We start from the raw sequence: 14,667 nt of genomic DNA, 5'->3' as shown, positions 1-14,667 counted from the left end.
CTGATGTCATAGAGCTGGGTCTGCCACTATAAAACCAATTAGCCTTAGCTGCTCGCCATCTTTTAGGCGAAGATTCTTGACAGACATAACGTGTCTCTGGAAGATAAACCAACAAATTAGAACCAAACAAACCCCCCCAGACGAACTAGGGTGGGACTGGACACTCTTGCAGCGTATATAGAAAGGGCGTTCTCAGGTAATTCTACCAACGCCCATTCTCATACACGCTACTAAGAGTGTCCAGGAAATGGGACAAACCAAAGCTCGCATGTCCATGGGAGGGTCAACATCTGGGCAGGTCAGTCCGACTGTGGAACCATCTGCTGAAGCACCCTCCGTCCGAAGGAGGCGTCCGCCGAAGCAAAGGAATCCAACCTATAATGATGTATGAACGGCGATGGCGATGCCCAGGTAGCCGCCCTGCAAATCTCCTTCAGCGAAGCCTGCATTGACCAGGCAGCCGAAGTAGCCGCGCTTCTAGTGGAGTGGGCCGTGATGTTTGTAGGCACTGGCAGGGACAAAGCTTGATAGGCCTTGGTGATGCAAGATCAAATCCACCTCCCAATCGTCGAGGGAGCCACCTTGGTACCCGAGGAGGTGGGATGAAAGGACACAAACATGGCCTCTGATCGTCGGAATTCCTCTGTTCTCTTGATATAAATCTTGAGGGCCCACCTTACATCCAGCCTGTGCCACCTATGCTCCAACTCATGTTGTGGGTTGAGGCAAAAATTAGGCAACACCACCTCCTGCGCCCGGTGAAACCAGGAATTCACCTTAGGAACAAATGTGGGATCTGTTCTTGTGGAACACACAAAGATCTTGCTTAATAGAAAAAGCCGCCAACTCCAACACCCTCCTGGCTGAAGTGATGGCCACCAAAAATGCCACCTTAAAAGTCATCATTTGAAGAGAAACTGACTTAAGGGGTTCAAGGGGAGGCCCATAAGTGCCTGTAGAGCTGAAGGGAGATCCCACATCTGTGAACAGGAGGATGCAGGTTAGTCGCCCCCCTTAGAAACCTTCATACAGAGGGATGATGAGATAAGGAATCAAAACCCTCCCAGGCCAAAACAGAGGACAGAGCCTCCACTTGGCGGCAAAGAGTACTGGGGGTGCGACCCTTATCAAGGCCATCCTGGAGGAAACCTAACACCTCCACAATGGACGCCAAAAAAGGCACAACAGCAGACTTGGCTGCCCATGAGCAGAAGACCTTCCAGGTAGCATCGTAGATGCGTGAGGTGGAAGGCTTCCAGGAAGCCTGAATGGTGTCAATCACCCTATCAGAAAATTTGGCCTCCTTCAAGGTCTGCCGCTCAAGCGCCAAGCGGTTAGCCGGGACCACTGAGGATCCAGGTGGATCAAGGCTCCCTGATGCAGGGAGATCCTGTTGTCCGGGATCCTCCATGGCCGACCACAGACAGATTCACCAGATCTGCAAACCAGGGTCTCCTGAGCCAATGGGGGGGGCAGGAGAATCAGCTCCGCCTGTTCCTCCAACAACTTCTGGATTACAGCCAGAATGACTGGAAGAGGGGGAAAGGCATAAAGGAGACCTGGAGGCTAACGACTCCGAAGCGCATTGGTCCCCTCCGCTCCCTAGGTCGGAAACCTGGTGAAGAATCTGCTTACCTGAGCGTTGAGGGGAGTGGCGAATAGGTCCACTGCCAGGGAGCCAAACCTGTGGGACAATGTCAGAAACAGTGAAGGGTGGAGGCTCCATTCCGAATGGACGACCCGGGACCGACTCAGCCAGTCGGCCTGGACATTGTCAACCCCCGAAATGTGATCTGCCTTGAGGAAAAGCAGATGCTTCTCTGCCCATCTCTCCAAGCGTTCTGCCTCCCTCGTGAGAGCCCTGGACCTGGTGCCCCCCTGTCTGTTGACATGAGCCTTTGCGGCCACATTGTCTGTCATGACTAGGATGTGGCAACCCGTCACTCTGTGTTGGAAATGCTTCAGGGCCAAGAAAATGGCCCTGAGTTCGAGCCAATTGATGGGGCAAGTCTTGTCTCCCTGGGACCAGCTGCCTTGAGCTATCTTGCCCTCTAGATGGGCTCCCCAGCCCTGGAGGCTGGCATCTGTGGTGAGCAGGGCCCTGTTTGCTTCCCTGAAGGGAAGGCCCCACCCTACTGCCTGGGACTGCCACCACCTGAAGGAACGAAGAACCTGAGGTGGAACCTGCACTCTGATTGATGAATGGCTGGTGCCTGCCCTTTGGAATGGCAGCAGGAACCACTGAAGCGCTCGTGCATGAAGGCGGGCCCATGGGCCAATGCCAATGCAGGAGATCATCTTCCCCAGGAGCTGAGACAGGAGAGACAGTGGAATGGTGCATTGTCCTCTGATCTGGATAGTAAAGGCGTTGAGGCTCTCCCTGCATTCTGGGGAGAGGAAAACTTGGCAGCGGAGAGTATTGATGATCGCCCTGAGATGCTGCAGCCTGGTCGTAGGGGAGAGGTGGCTTTTCTTGAGGTTGATCGAGAAGCCGTGGTCTCGCAGGCACTGTACCATGGTGCGAAGATCTTGATGGGCCGAACCGATGGACTGCGACTGAATCAGGATATCGTCCAGATAGCACTGGACCCTCACCGGAATAGCCCTCAGCGACGATGCCAGAACTGCCAGCACTTTTGTGAAGATCCTGGGCTCCGATGAAAGACCAAATGGAAGGGCCCAGTACTGGAAGTGGACATTCTGGTAACAGAAACAGGGAAACTGGTGGTGATGAGGCCAAATAGGTATATGGAGGTAAGCCTCTGTGAGATCGTACACTCTCTAAAATGGAATGCAGAGTTTGCATTTTAAAGCAGAATAAGCCTGTTTAGCCATTTAAGGTCAAGGATGGCCCTCCATCCCCCCAAAGGCTTCCGGATGATGAAGAGTCGAGAGTAGAAACCCAGTCCTCGTTCCATCGGAACCATCTCAATGGCCCTAATTTCGACCAGATGTTGAATGGCTGACTCCATGAGGTCCCATTGAGATCTGTCCCTCGACGTAGGGCATCGAACAAAAAATCGTGGGGATGGAGATATAAACTCAAGCCGCAGGCCAAACCATACCGTTTCCAGTACCCAGGTGTCTGAAGTTGACTCCTCCCATCGAGAGGTGAAAAAGGCCAAACTGCTTCCGATGGGGGGGGGTCAGCCACCTCTTTACTTTGAGTGACGGAACAAACGACCTCCTCCCCCTCGAAAGGGCCATTTACCCGAGGCCTGTTGTTGCCTGCCTGAAGCCTCAGGACGTTGGTCTTGGCGTTGAGGGAACAATCTCTGGCCTCTAGAGAATCGCGATGCGGATTCAGATCTGAACATGGCTGGTCGATATTCCGACCTCTTCTCTGCTGTAGAGAGAACTTTTCTCTTGTCCTTGGTTTCGACCAAGTAAGGCTCCAGAGCCTCCCCGAACAGCTTATCCCCTGAGCAGGGGACTGATGCCAACTTCCATTTGCGCCTCACATCCGACTGCCAGTTCCGAAGCCAAAGGAGTCGCCTGGTCACCACAGAGGAAGCCATTGCCCTGGAGGCAAATTTGGCTGAGTCCAAGGTCACATCAGCCGTAAATTCCGCAGCCACAATTATTTTGTTAAGATCCTGGTGAGCCCTGGAATCAGTGGCCGGGAGTCTTTCTCGAAGCTGATGGAGCCATCGCAGTGAGGACCTCGTGAAAAACGAGACAGCTGTAGATGCCCTGGTAGCCCATGCTGCAGCCTGGTGAGTGCGTCTGAGGGTTTGTTCAGACCTCCTATCCTCTGCCTTAAGCACATGCTCAGGCTCAGTGGGTGTGCCTGATGAGGAGAAAGAGGCCACCACCGGGGCATCTACCGTAGGGACAATGAGGGCATTGGCCAAAGCTGGTCCCACATTGTAAAACCACCTATCATGCGATGAAGGCCGTGGTCCCGCCCCTGGGGAGATACCCTGTTCCCTAACCAGATCCAGGAATATGGTGGGAGAAGGGAGAATCTCAGTGTGAATCACTGGTTTTGTGAACAGAGAATCACTGTGGCCTGGAGGGGCCGTCTGAGGCTCAGGAGCCACTTCCTCAGCTGTCAATTGTGCCATTACCAAGGCTTTGTGTAAGAGAGGTTTGAAAAGGGAAGGTTTGAAAACTCCAGTAGAGGAAGGCTGATCAGCTTTAAATTCTTCCTCCTCAGACATAACAATCTCACCCTCTTCCTCCTCAGAGTGAGAGTAGTGACTTTGATCAGAAGGGTTATAATCTTCCTCCTCCTCCTCCCCCCAATCAGAATGAGCTGGCTGATGGCTAGGGAAAACTCTGAAAGAAGGAGCCACTCCTTGGGGCAAGGAAGACAACAAGGACTGACCTCCTTGAGGGCGAAGGAATTGCTGAAACCCCTCAGTTATACCCTGTCTGATGGCGACAGCCACCATATCCTTGATGTCCTCATGGCAATGGCCTGAAGGGGGTTCCGAGGGACTCATACCAGCAGTCATAGGAGTATAAGTAGCTGTTGGCATAGGCCTGTGACCTGCTTGTACCCAGTGACCCAATGGAAGGGAAGGTCCTGGGCCCCAGGATGCCTGTCTGGAAGAAGGACTCTTCTTACTCAAGTCTTAGGGTATATGCTCCCCCTCCACCCACTCAGGGGACCAATCTAAAAGGTGACTAGCAGAGGTAGAGGCCACTCCCCCCAGACATATCAGGGCAAACCTGCAGCTCCCCGTGCTGGGAGGACTGATGAATCTGATCTCACATCTGCGCAAATGTCTTTTCAAACTGCTTTTCCAAAGCAGCATGTCTTCTCAGCCCTAAGCTCTGATTTGGAACTCTTTTTTGGAGCTAGGGCTTTGACTTTGATTTTAGCAGCCACTTCTCTGTTTGTAGAATGCCTTTGTCTTTCCTTGTCTTAAAAGGGGCTGGAGGATCACAAAGTTCTTCTGGCCCCATGGAGGCTGCATGTGAGGCTTCCTTCACCATTACGCTAACAGGACAGACACAGGAGGCGCTGAGAGCTTCCCCACTTTAAGTGCAGCCTGTAGCGAGGGCCAAATGAGCTCTAAGGCTGTGAGACCGGATCAGTATTCACCAAGGAGAAAATGAAAACAAAACCTTCTCCCAAATGGCTGCCTGCCACGTGCGGCAGCCCAGGAACAGCCTCAATGCTCTCACAGCTCAATAGGTCCTGCTGGCCCTGAGCTGCTTTGCTCTAGCCTGAAAAGCTGCAAAGCGGTGAAATTCGATCCCCGGAGTCAGCTGTGAAGTGGGAAGAAGAGCGATAGCGCCGGCAGTGCTTTCTGACCTTCGGCTGTGTTGGAGGCTCGTTAGAACTCTCCCTGTAGCTTCCGGACAGGGGCTTGGGGGTGTCGCAGACCCCCTCCCCAGCCGGCAAAACCCCCTTCTCCCAAGGCGGAGGAACGGCGGTCAGCAATGGCCGCCACGAAGAAATCTGCAGCCGGACAAGCAGGTGCAGGAGGGAGAAAGCTGGAAGAAATATGAAAGCTGCTTCCAACCGGGACAAGGCAAGAGAAAGTGACCTGGAATCTTGAAGGCTGCTAAGTATACATTGTTTCTAGTGAGAGTTACAAGCTGCGAATTCCTAAAAGGGAAAGTTTTTTTTTTTTTTCGTTTCACTCTCCTTCCTAACGTGACAGCGGATGGGAAAAAATTTTTTGGCTGTGAGTGGGAAGGGAGAGGAAAAAAAAATTGGAGCAAAATTTGAAAATAAGGAGAAGATTGCCTAGAACTTTAAAGAGTTACTAAACATCAATAAGGCTTCTAAAAGATATATTTTAAAGGGAACTTTGTGATTAAACTTTAACCCCAGAAAGAGAAAGTGAAGAAGGAGAAGGTATTTAAAAGAAACCGTTTGTTTGGATTGTTTGGTGATTTTGGAACTTTTGAGAATTATTTCTGATTAAAAGCACTTGGGTGGTTGTTTGGAAAAACTTTATCTCTACACAATGGCATCACTTGTGGATGGACTGAAACTTGTATATCAAAAATATGAAAAAGAAAAGCAAGAAGGGAAAGATGTCCTTGGCACTCTTTTTCAATATTTAGAAATGGCGGTTTATACTTATGTAAAGCTGAATGAGCAACAGGATGGTGGGGACAAAGAAGAAGCCATCTTTGATGAACAAATAACTTTGGTCGGAGAAGGGAAAAAGAAAGAGAAAAAGGAAAAGAAGACTTTAAGATCTGGAAAAACAACCCAAAAAGAGAAGAATAAGGTGAAAAGGGGACATTATGTTAGGAAACAACAGAAAGGGGAAAAGCAGAATAAAAGGGAGGTGGAGAGACAAGGGGGTAAAGAGGGTAAGGAGAAGAAGAAGCAAGGGAGAAAGGAAGGGATGAGAAGCCTTAATGGTGGGGAGCAAGATGTGAAGAAGCAAAAGTTTTTTAGAGATAATGGATAAATTTTACTGAAAAAGGGATTCTAGAAAGGTACATAAGATTGCATTTTTATATTTGTATTTAGAAATAGCCATAGAAAATTGGAAATAATATGTAATTTAAAATGTGATAAAATATTTAGTATAACCTAGTGAAATTTTTGTTAAGAAAAAGGGAGTACTGTAATGAAATATGATTTAAGATATGTGATGTGGGGGGGGGGGGGAATAATTTTGGAAAGCATAAGTGTTCCCACAAAGGCATGATATTTAATTGAAATGAGTAAAATGTTTAAGATATAAATGATTGTTAATATTAATGATTAGACTATGTTATCCTAGTGAAACTTTTTGTGAAATGAGAGATTTGAAGTAGAAGAAGGAGGAACATTGTAATGAAATAATGAGCTATAATATGTGATGTGTGGGGGGGGAATAACCATGGAAAATAGGTGCTCCCATAAAAGTATGTGATTTAACTGAAAAGTAATGTGTTAAATGTTTAAGATATAAATGAATATCAATATTAATGAATAGATTTGTATTGGTTTTGATAATATAGTATAATTTTAGAATGTACCAGACAGAATCCCAATGAAAGTTATGTGTTTTATATTAAGTATTATAAAGATAGGGGAAAGAGATAAAGGCATCATACTCCATTTAGTGTACAGGAGAAGTTCTTTTTCAAAGAAGAAAGATAAATGGACAGCTGGAAATAGAACAGACAAAGAATAATAAATATTATGATTTGAATTGAGAGGAGATAAAATAAAATTGAGAAAATTTAAAAGAGAGGAGAAGCTATATAGAAAATTGAAAATGTTAATAAGATATGAAATGGTATGTAAAATGAATACGAATTTGAATTTGTGTCTGTACCAAGAGTTTTAACCCGGGACCAAGCAACTTTCAGAAAAGAGATCTTTTATGTTTTTATGTTTTGTGTTTTTGTGTATTTATGTTTTGTATGTCTTTAAAAATTAATAAAATTTGTTCAAAAAAAAAAAAAAAAGAAGAACTCTCCCTGTAGCTGCAGCTTGCAGGCAGCGCTGAAGCCTCGACGCTGCCAGAGAGCAGATTCCCCGCCCTCCTGAAGCCTTTTCTCAACCAGAGCCCCAGGAGCAGCAGAAACAACGAGGGAAAGAAACCCTTATCAAATATCAAGTAAACTCTTTTAAACTCGTGCGAAGCTCAGACTATCTTCCAGAGACTAAGCTCTAAGTCAAGAGCTGAGTCAAAAAGATGGTGAGCAGCTAAGGCGGATTGGTTTTATAGTGGCAGACCCAGCTCTATGACGTCAGTAGGAGGAGTCATACCCATTTCCTGGACACTCTTAGCAGCCTGTATGAGAAAATCCTTCCTCTTGCTTGAAGGCCATGGGTCCTTTGACTCATGTTTTTCAGACCTAGCAATGCTTTCTACAGCTACCTTGTGAAGTCAGAAGTATATTTCTGGTTTGAAAAGGAGATTTGCCTATGAATCTCTTCTAGATCCTGTATGCACAATATTTTAGAAATTGGTTTTGTGTGTGTGTGTCAAGTGGATATTCAGCAGGTTCTGTCCAGTTCTGGAGAACTGATAGCGGAAATTTTGTGTAGTTCGGAGAACCGGCAAACACCACCTCTTGACTGTCCCTGCCCCCTTCTATTCTCTGCCTACTGCGTCCCAGCTGATCAGCTGGGTCTTCTTTTTTTGCTCTGCACAGGAAAACGGAGCTGGAAAACAGGTGAGTGGGGTGGGGAGGGAATGGGATTTTGCAGTAACCTTCCACCACCAAGGTACCCCTCGCCCACCAGCCACACCCACAGAACTGGTAGTAAAAAAAAATTGAATCCCACCACTGGTAGGTGTGTGTATTGCAACACTATTAAAACTGCGATATTCATAAATTTAGCAATGCAGAATAGTAAAATAATACGTTACAAATTACTCTGAAATATAAAAAAGTAGTCATTTTCTATTTTAGACTTGTTCACTAAATTACAATACTTGTATATTTGTGCAAAAGAATCCTAAGTTCCAATATTCTGTACTCTTGAGGATCAGTCACTGCTCAACCATTAAAGTCTAAACTTGTAATATTAATCTCTCTCACTATGTTTTGGTTAATTGACATTTTCATCTACGTGTGTGTTGTCTTTCTTTTTAATTGCCTTTTGAAGTTTAAACTATGGAGGTGGACATTCATCACACTCTGAAGCGGATCTTCTTAGACAAACATATACAGCTTCTCAGCAGCTTCCTGTGTACACTACCACACCCCATCCTTCTGGTAATAATAATTTATGAAATAGATGCCTTTCTTTTAAAATAGTTGAGAGCTGACAAGTGATAGAATACATTTCAGGAGAATTGTTGAGATATATGTTGATATACCTGTTATACCTGCTAAAAAGTTTGGAAGGGAAAAATTTCTCTGACTGCACTTTGTTTCCTGGAGCTCTAAGCATGGGGATTTACAGAAGGGTGGAATTGGTGAAAATTGCCCATTCCTTCCTTCCCTTCATCCTTCAGTTAATAATGCGCTAAATACAACATAAGTGAAGGTTTCTGTAGATACTTTGTAATATTATTGTATATTTCCTCTCTTTATTACTTTCAGCAACTTGTATTGTTAAGTAAATTGTCAGAACATTGCAGTAGAGCTTTTTGGCCATTACCAAAACTCAACTACAATGTTGTGATTGAATATTTTGATTAGATATTTAAGTGCTGAAGTATATCTAGTATAAAGCTCATATGTGATGTACTTATTCTTATAGGTCTTCCTGGAATTTTTGATAATACTACGCACAGTAGCAATAGCAACACTAAAGAAACATCAGTCATGAATTTTCTCTCTGCAATTGAATCTCGCAATACTCCGACTGTTTCTTCGGGAACAACTCTTTTACCACAATTTAGAGCACCCACATGGCAACCAGGTGACATATTCCTAATATTTTGGTAATCATTTCAATATATCTCTGTGTAAAAATTATATAACATTGGCTTAGATCTAGAGCCATTCATCTCTGAATAGGAAGCTTCTACTATGCAGGGAAGACTTACTTCACTGGATTGGGGATCATTGTTTATTTCTATTATTATCTACATAGAATATGATCTATGTAGGCTTGGAGGATTATTCCAGAGAGAAGACAGCTAAGAAAATTTGTGATTGTGATGGTGGAAACAGATGAAGAAATTGCAAAACTGTCAATGCATTCTACTGCGGGAATATATTTAGCATAATTCTACTTATTGGTGACATAACAAAATGTGAAGCAAAAAATGGGATGGGAAAGATTCCTGTCTCTTATAAAATAACCTTTAATAGCTGAAACTGTCAAGATAGAAACCAATGCAACTAAGGCTGGTGTGAATCATAATGTCAGCAATGATTAGATGCCTTCCTAGCTCCAGGTTGGGAAAAGGATGATCAAAAGTCCATTGATCACGAGGGTGGAAAGAAAAGGCTTAAGTATTAAACATTGGGACAAACAAACATATAAGGTTTTATTTATTTGTCAAATTTATGTGTCCCTCTCTCACGAACTGATTCTAGGCATTGTATAATAAAACTAGCGATTAAGGCATTCTATAAAACCAGTTAAAACAATGAACAAATAAAAGCAAGATTGTAAGAAGGAAGCTATTAATACAGACAATTTTGCATAAACTTAGCTTCTGGATACTCTTCAAGGGCAGCCTCATATAGGGCAAGTTACAGTAATCAATTCGGGAGGTGACCAGGTCATGAGTATATATGATTTTCTTATGTTTGCAGTGAAGCAACTTACCTAGCATTGCCAAGTTTCTGAAACTATTGTTGTTACCCTGTTTCTGAAGGTGGGACTAGGATTTATGAAGTCAGTTGAGTTTCTGGACTGTATAAATTTTTAATCATGGTTGGTCTAATATATCCCTCTGCATTCCTATGTTAAGGACAAAATGCTTCATCCTCTCTCCACCAGTCTTCTTAGCATGAGATAAAGTAATTGAAAAGACTGTTTTGGTACTGCCTGCTAAATATGTAAATTCAAAATCTAGAGAGAACTTAGCACTAAGTCTTCGAGTGCATTTCAAATACTGAGATGAAATATTTTGGGGGATTAAATTCAAGACTAAATGAAATTATTAGTACCAGTTTTATGTTTCCTTTTTCATTAATGACTGATTACATCTCATTTTGTATGTGTTTTTTAAAGCAGGCATGCATTCATCATCTGAGCTTTTTGTTACTGGAACCCTGCCAACATCTGGAACCTTTCCACCAACCTCAGTTTATCAACATCCCAATGCTTTTAGCAGTAGAAACTTTGCTACTACTCCTTTAACACTTCAGGACACAACTTTTAGTGCAACCTCAAATGGGCTTCTAACTGCTCATGACCCTTTATTGCAAATCAAGACACCCCAAGGCACAGTTCCCCCTGCACTGACTTTTGATCGTCTGGGCAGTTATGTATTAAGTACCAGCATACCACCACAGTCTTCAACATATCGTTCTGCTCAAGAGTCTGCACCACATCTCTTACAGCCACAGTTCAGTCTATTGCCTTCGTCACTTGGTGGAGGAGCTCAGCAGACTCCACAGTTGTATAACTCAACTCTGTTTACTGGTTCTACTGCCTCCATTGAAAGAGCACTGCAGCGTGAATGTAGTGTAATTAAACACCATCAGCGGCCTTCAAACACACAGTCTGTTCAGGCACAACTGACTGGTTCACAGCATTCCCTACAGAACTATTTATCAAGTTCAAATGAATCTGATTTTCAGGATGCACCCCGCCAATCAACTTGTAGCCCAGCTGGCGATGCTACTCAGGTGAGCAATAGTGGTCCACAGCAGAAAACCTCTCAGGTTTCAGTGGAACTTGCTCAGTCGTATGCATCAGCAGTTCCGTCACCAGGTTTCCCATCTGTTTCCACTACAAAGGCAAAACAGTGTTCTACAAAGCAACCAACGAGGTCAACAAAGACACCTAAACCACAAAGTGTAGCCCCTTCTGTACAGACACAAAGTTATTCCAAAATTGCACAGAACCAGAACTCTGTAATAGCTGGTCAAGCACAAATCTATTCTACGGCACAGCTCCCTAGTCTCCTGTCAGTAAGTCAGTCACAAAATTATATTTCAACACAGTCACAGAATGTGCCACCTGTTAGTCATGCACAAGTATTCTCAGCCATCAAGATTGAGAAATTACCATCATTATACAAAACACTTTCTTTTGCTGGGCAATCAGAAGCTACTACGTCCGAAAGCCAGGCGCTACCATACACATCTGATCAACAGGTATTAACATCAGTTTCAAATACCTTCTCTGGGCAAACGAGGAATCTTTCTTCGAGCAGCCAGTCTGAAAATTATTCTTCTAGTCATTCTCAGGGTATGTCAACAGTTAGCCAGCCACAGATTAGCTATTCATCTCAGTCACAGGTCTTGTCAGTTGTTAGTCCTTCAGAAACATTTTCTTCTCATATTCGAAACTTATCAACTACAAGTCCTCCCCAGAACTATATTTCATTGCATTCTCAGGTACAAGAATCATCCTCTCCACAATCTCAAAATTTTTTGCCAGTTGTACAGTCAACTCCTTTTGAAGTAACACCTAATTCACCAGCATTGCAGAACAACGGATCTTCCTCGGATACAAAGTCATACATTAAAAGGAAATCTGATCCTAATTTGTATCAAACATCTAAACAAGATGATCAGTTCCCAATGCATAATTTTCAGGCACTGCAGCAACAAGCATCTCTTGATTCCTCTCCTCAGAGACTTACTGATGGTGAGATTAATGCTCAGGATACAACTTACAAAGTTTCAAAAGCGGATAATCGTTACTCTCAAAGTGTAATAAGAAGTAACTCTCGTCTTGAAGATCAAATTGTTGGGCTTACTTTTCAAGGGTCAAAAAAAGAGGAAACCATGGTTAACTCTGTAACACAAATTAGCCATATTACCAATACCGTGAACCATGATATTAAAAAAGCAAGTAGTTTACTGTCAACAGCACAAGTAAATACAGACAGTAAAGAACTTAGTCAGCAAGAGTCTCTTATGCACAAGGTACATGAAGTTAAAGTCTCAGAGCAACAGATTCATTCTGTTAGTTCACCATCTCAGCTTCATACTCAGCCCATAAGACACAGCCATCAGCTATGCTTGCCTACTTCACAGGTACTTCTGGAATCCCCCTGTGATTTGCAAATGCTTCAGCAGTCAATATTGCAATCTGGTTTAGGATACACAAAAAGTGTTCCACAAGTGCAACACATTATGAATTCTCAACAGTATCTACAAGTGGATGGTCATATGATTCAAAGTAGTGGAAGGCATTCTCAGGAGCAGCTTCATTCGCAACACTCTGAAGTTTTGAAAGTTAACCTTTCTGAACCATCAAAGCCATTACAACATCATTTGACACCCAAAGATCATTTTGGACATCCAAATCATGAATCTAAGAATCAATTTGTTCCCCTTAGTTCTGTATGTTTTCCAGAATCTGTACTTCTCAATGATGAAAGGAATATATTGTCTAATGTAGATGATATCTTGGCAGCCACAGCTGCAGCTTGTGGAGTAACACCATCTGAATTTGCAAAATCAACAGCCAATGACGAAGAAATTCAGTCAGTTGAAAATGGAGGTAGCCCTAAATCTCAGTTTCATACAATAGATGTCAGACATGTGACTCCTAGCTTCAACTCATCCCCTGCACTTTCTGGAAAGCCACTTAGTGTGAATAATATTTCTTTAAATGGAGGTCATGTTACCCTAAATTTAACAGCAGTGCCTGCAGAACAAACAAAGGATAGGAACCTTGACCAACAACACATTGAGATTTCCGCCCAAGGTATTCCTACTAGAATTACAACAGTTGAAATTGAAAGAAGTCAGGAACAGGTTTCTAGTCAAGTTAAGCAACAGTCCAGCACCAAGAATGAGTCTGAAGTGAAAAACAATGTTCATATGGATGGAACATTACATATTAAAGATATAGACCTTATTTCAGGTAGTAGGACTCTAAATGAAGAGGTTGCAGTGTCAAAAACAGATTATAGCATGGCAAGTGACAATGCTGAAATTGCACTGCAACAAATATCTATGCAGCATCCAAGAAATGAAAACGGTAGTAATACTGAAGACAGGATCCAACTTTTATCAGAAGAGGACCCTCAAAAGCAAAAGGACAGAGGACAGAATCAAATTAAAAATGTCAGTGAAATTGATACAAATCAGAAGCAATTGAAACGAAGTGGGCAGTGCAAACGTCAAAATTCAAGAGGCATTGATGTTAACTCTTCTGTTCCTGAAAACTGTCATGAAACTTATCAACATCAAGAAAAAATGAGGCAGAAAATTAAAGAGGTGGAAGAAAAGCAGCCAGAAGTAAGAACAGGATTTATTGCATCTTTTTTAGATTTCTTAAAATCTGGACCCAGACAGCAGTTTTCAGCACCTGCTGTCCGTGTTCCTAATCGTGTAAGAAGACCTGTCACCCCACTTATTAGAGCCCCTTGTCAGTTGCCAATCCCAAAAGCGCAGATAGCAACAGCTACTTCATCCTTTGATGGCTCTGCTGAAAATTCAGTTAAGAACAATTATGAAGATCCTAAAATAAAGTCAGAAGCCCTGCCTTTTTTTTCTTTTGATAAAGATAATGTGAGGAACAATCAAAAGAGCATATATTCTCCATTATCAACATCTGATACAAAGACAAAGTCAGGTAAAGTTTATTACACTTGTGATGAGATATATGATTTTAATTTAAATGTAGCTTTAAATAAAGATCTACTTAAACTCGTCCAATAACCAATAAATATATCTTTTCCTTTGAGTTACATGTTTTGAAAGTAATTAAGTTTTTAAGCTTGTTAGGAGTGCTTTTAAATGCTGTTTAATGAAAACAGTTGATAGTTATGTTATATAGAATTTGAATTTAAAACAAATCTTTTTATAAACTGCCAAAATTGCTTGTTTAAAATTAAATCTAAATATTCTACCCAAATGAGGATTTTTTTAAAAAAATAAAACCCTCTACAAATAATTTTAGATTTGCCTGTAGAATATATATAATATATACTTTTGCTTTTGTCATTTAAATATCTTCAGCATGTAATGTTTCTATGACTAGATTACATATGTGGATACATTGCTTTTATTTGAAAGGCAAGGTAAATTTTAAATGTTTTTTTTTCTTGTGACCGCTACTGATTTTTTAAAACTGAAATATATAGAGAATTCCTAGAATCTGAGAAATCTGCCAAATTTATTTATTAAATTTTTACACCACCTATCTCTCTTACAAGGTGA

The 14,667-nt window shown here is 42.7% G+C and overlaps 2 protein-coding genes across 4 annotated transcripts in view; one reads left to right on the top strand and one right to left on the bottom strand.

Annotated features, from left to right (window-relative positions):
* QSER1 (glutamine and serine rich 1) overlaps window positions 1-14,667 on the top strand; it is a 53,144-nt gene that overhangs the window by 17,543 nt on the left and 20,934 nt on the right. For 2 of the 3 annotated variants that reach the window (XM_087951037.1, XM_026664794.2), the window contains exons 2-4: window positions 8,525-8,634; window positions 9,125-9,286; window positions 10,553-14,080. In XM_087951037.1, coding sequence (XP_087807163.1) covers window positions 8,525-8,634; window positions 9,125-9,286; window positions 10,553-14,080 — 3,800 coding nt within the window. The remainder of the gene's footprint in view (window positions 1-8,524; window positions 8,635-9,124; window positions 9,287-10,552; window positions 14,081-14,667) is intronic. The other variant, XM_026664795.2, reaches the window with a different exon arrangement.
* On the bottom strand, window positions 3,159-4,484 carry LOC148133319 (uncharacterized). Its single transcript, XM_087949414.1, has one exon. The coding sequence runs from the start codon at window positions 4,482-4,484 to the stop codon at window positions 3,159-3,161; it is 1,326 nt and encodes a 441-aa protein (XP_087805540.1).

Source organism: Notechis scutatus, chromosome 1 (assembly GCF_049901735.1).
Source record: "Notechis scutatus isolate UNSWTSFEM ecotype Mainland chromosome 1, rNotScu1.2, whole genome shotgun sequence".
NCBI classification, from domain to species: Eukaryota; Metazoa; Chordata; class Lepidosauria; order Squamata; family Elapidae; genus Notechis; species Notechis scutatus.
The sequence above is the reverse complement of the archived record's forward strand: the minus strand, read 5'-3'. Positions and strand labels throughout refer to the sequence as shown.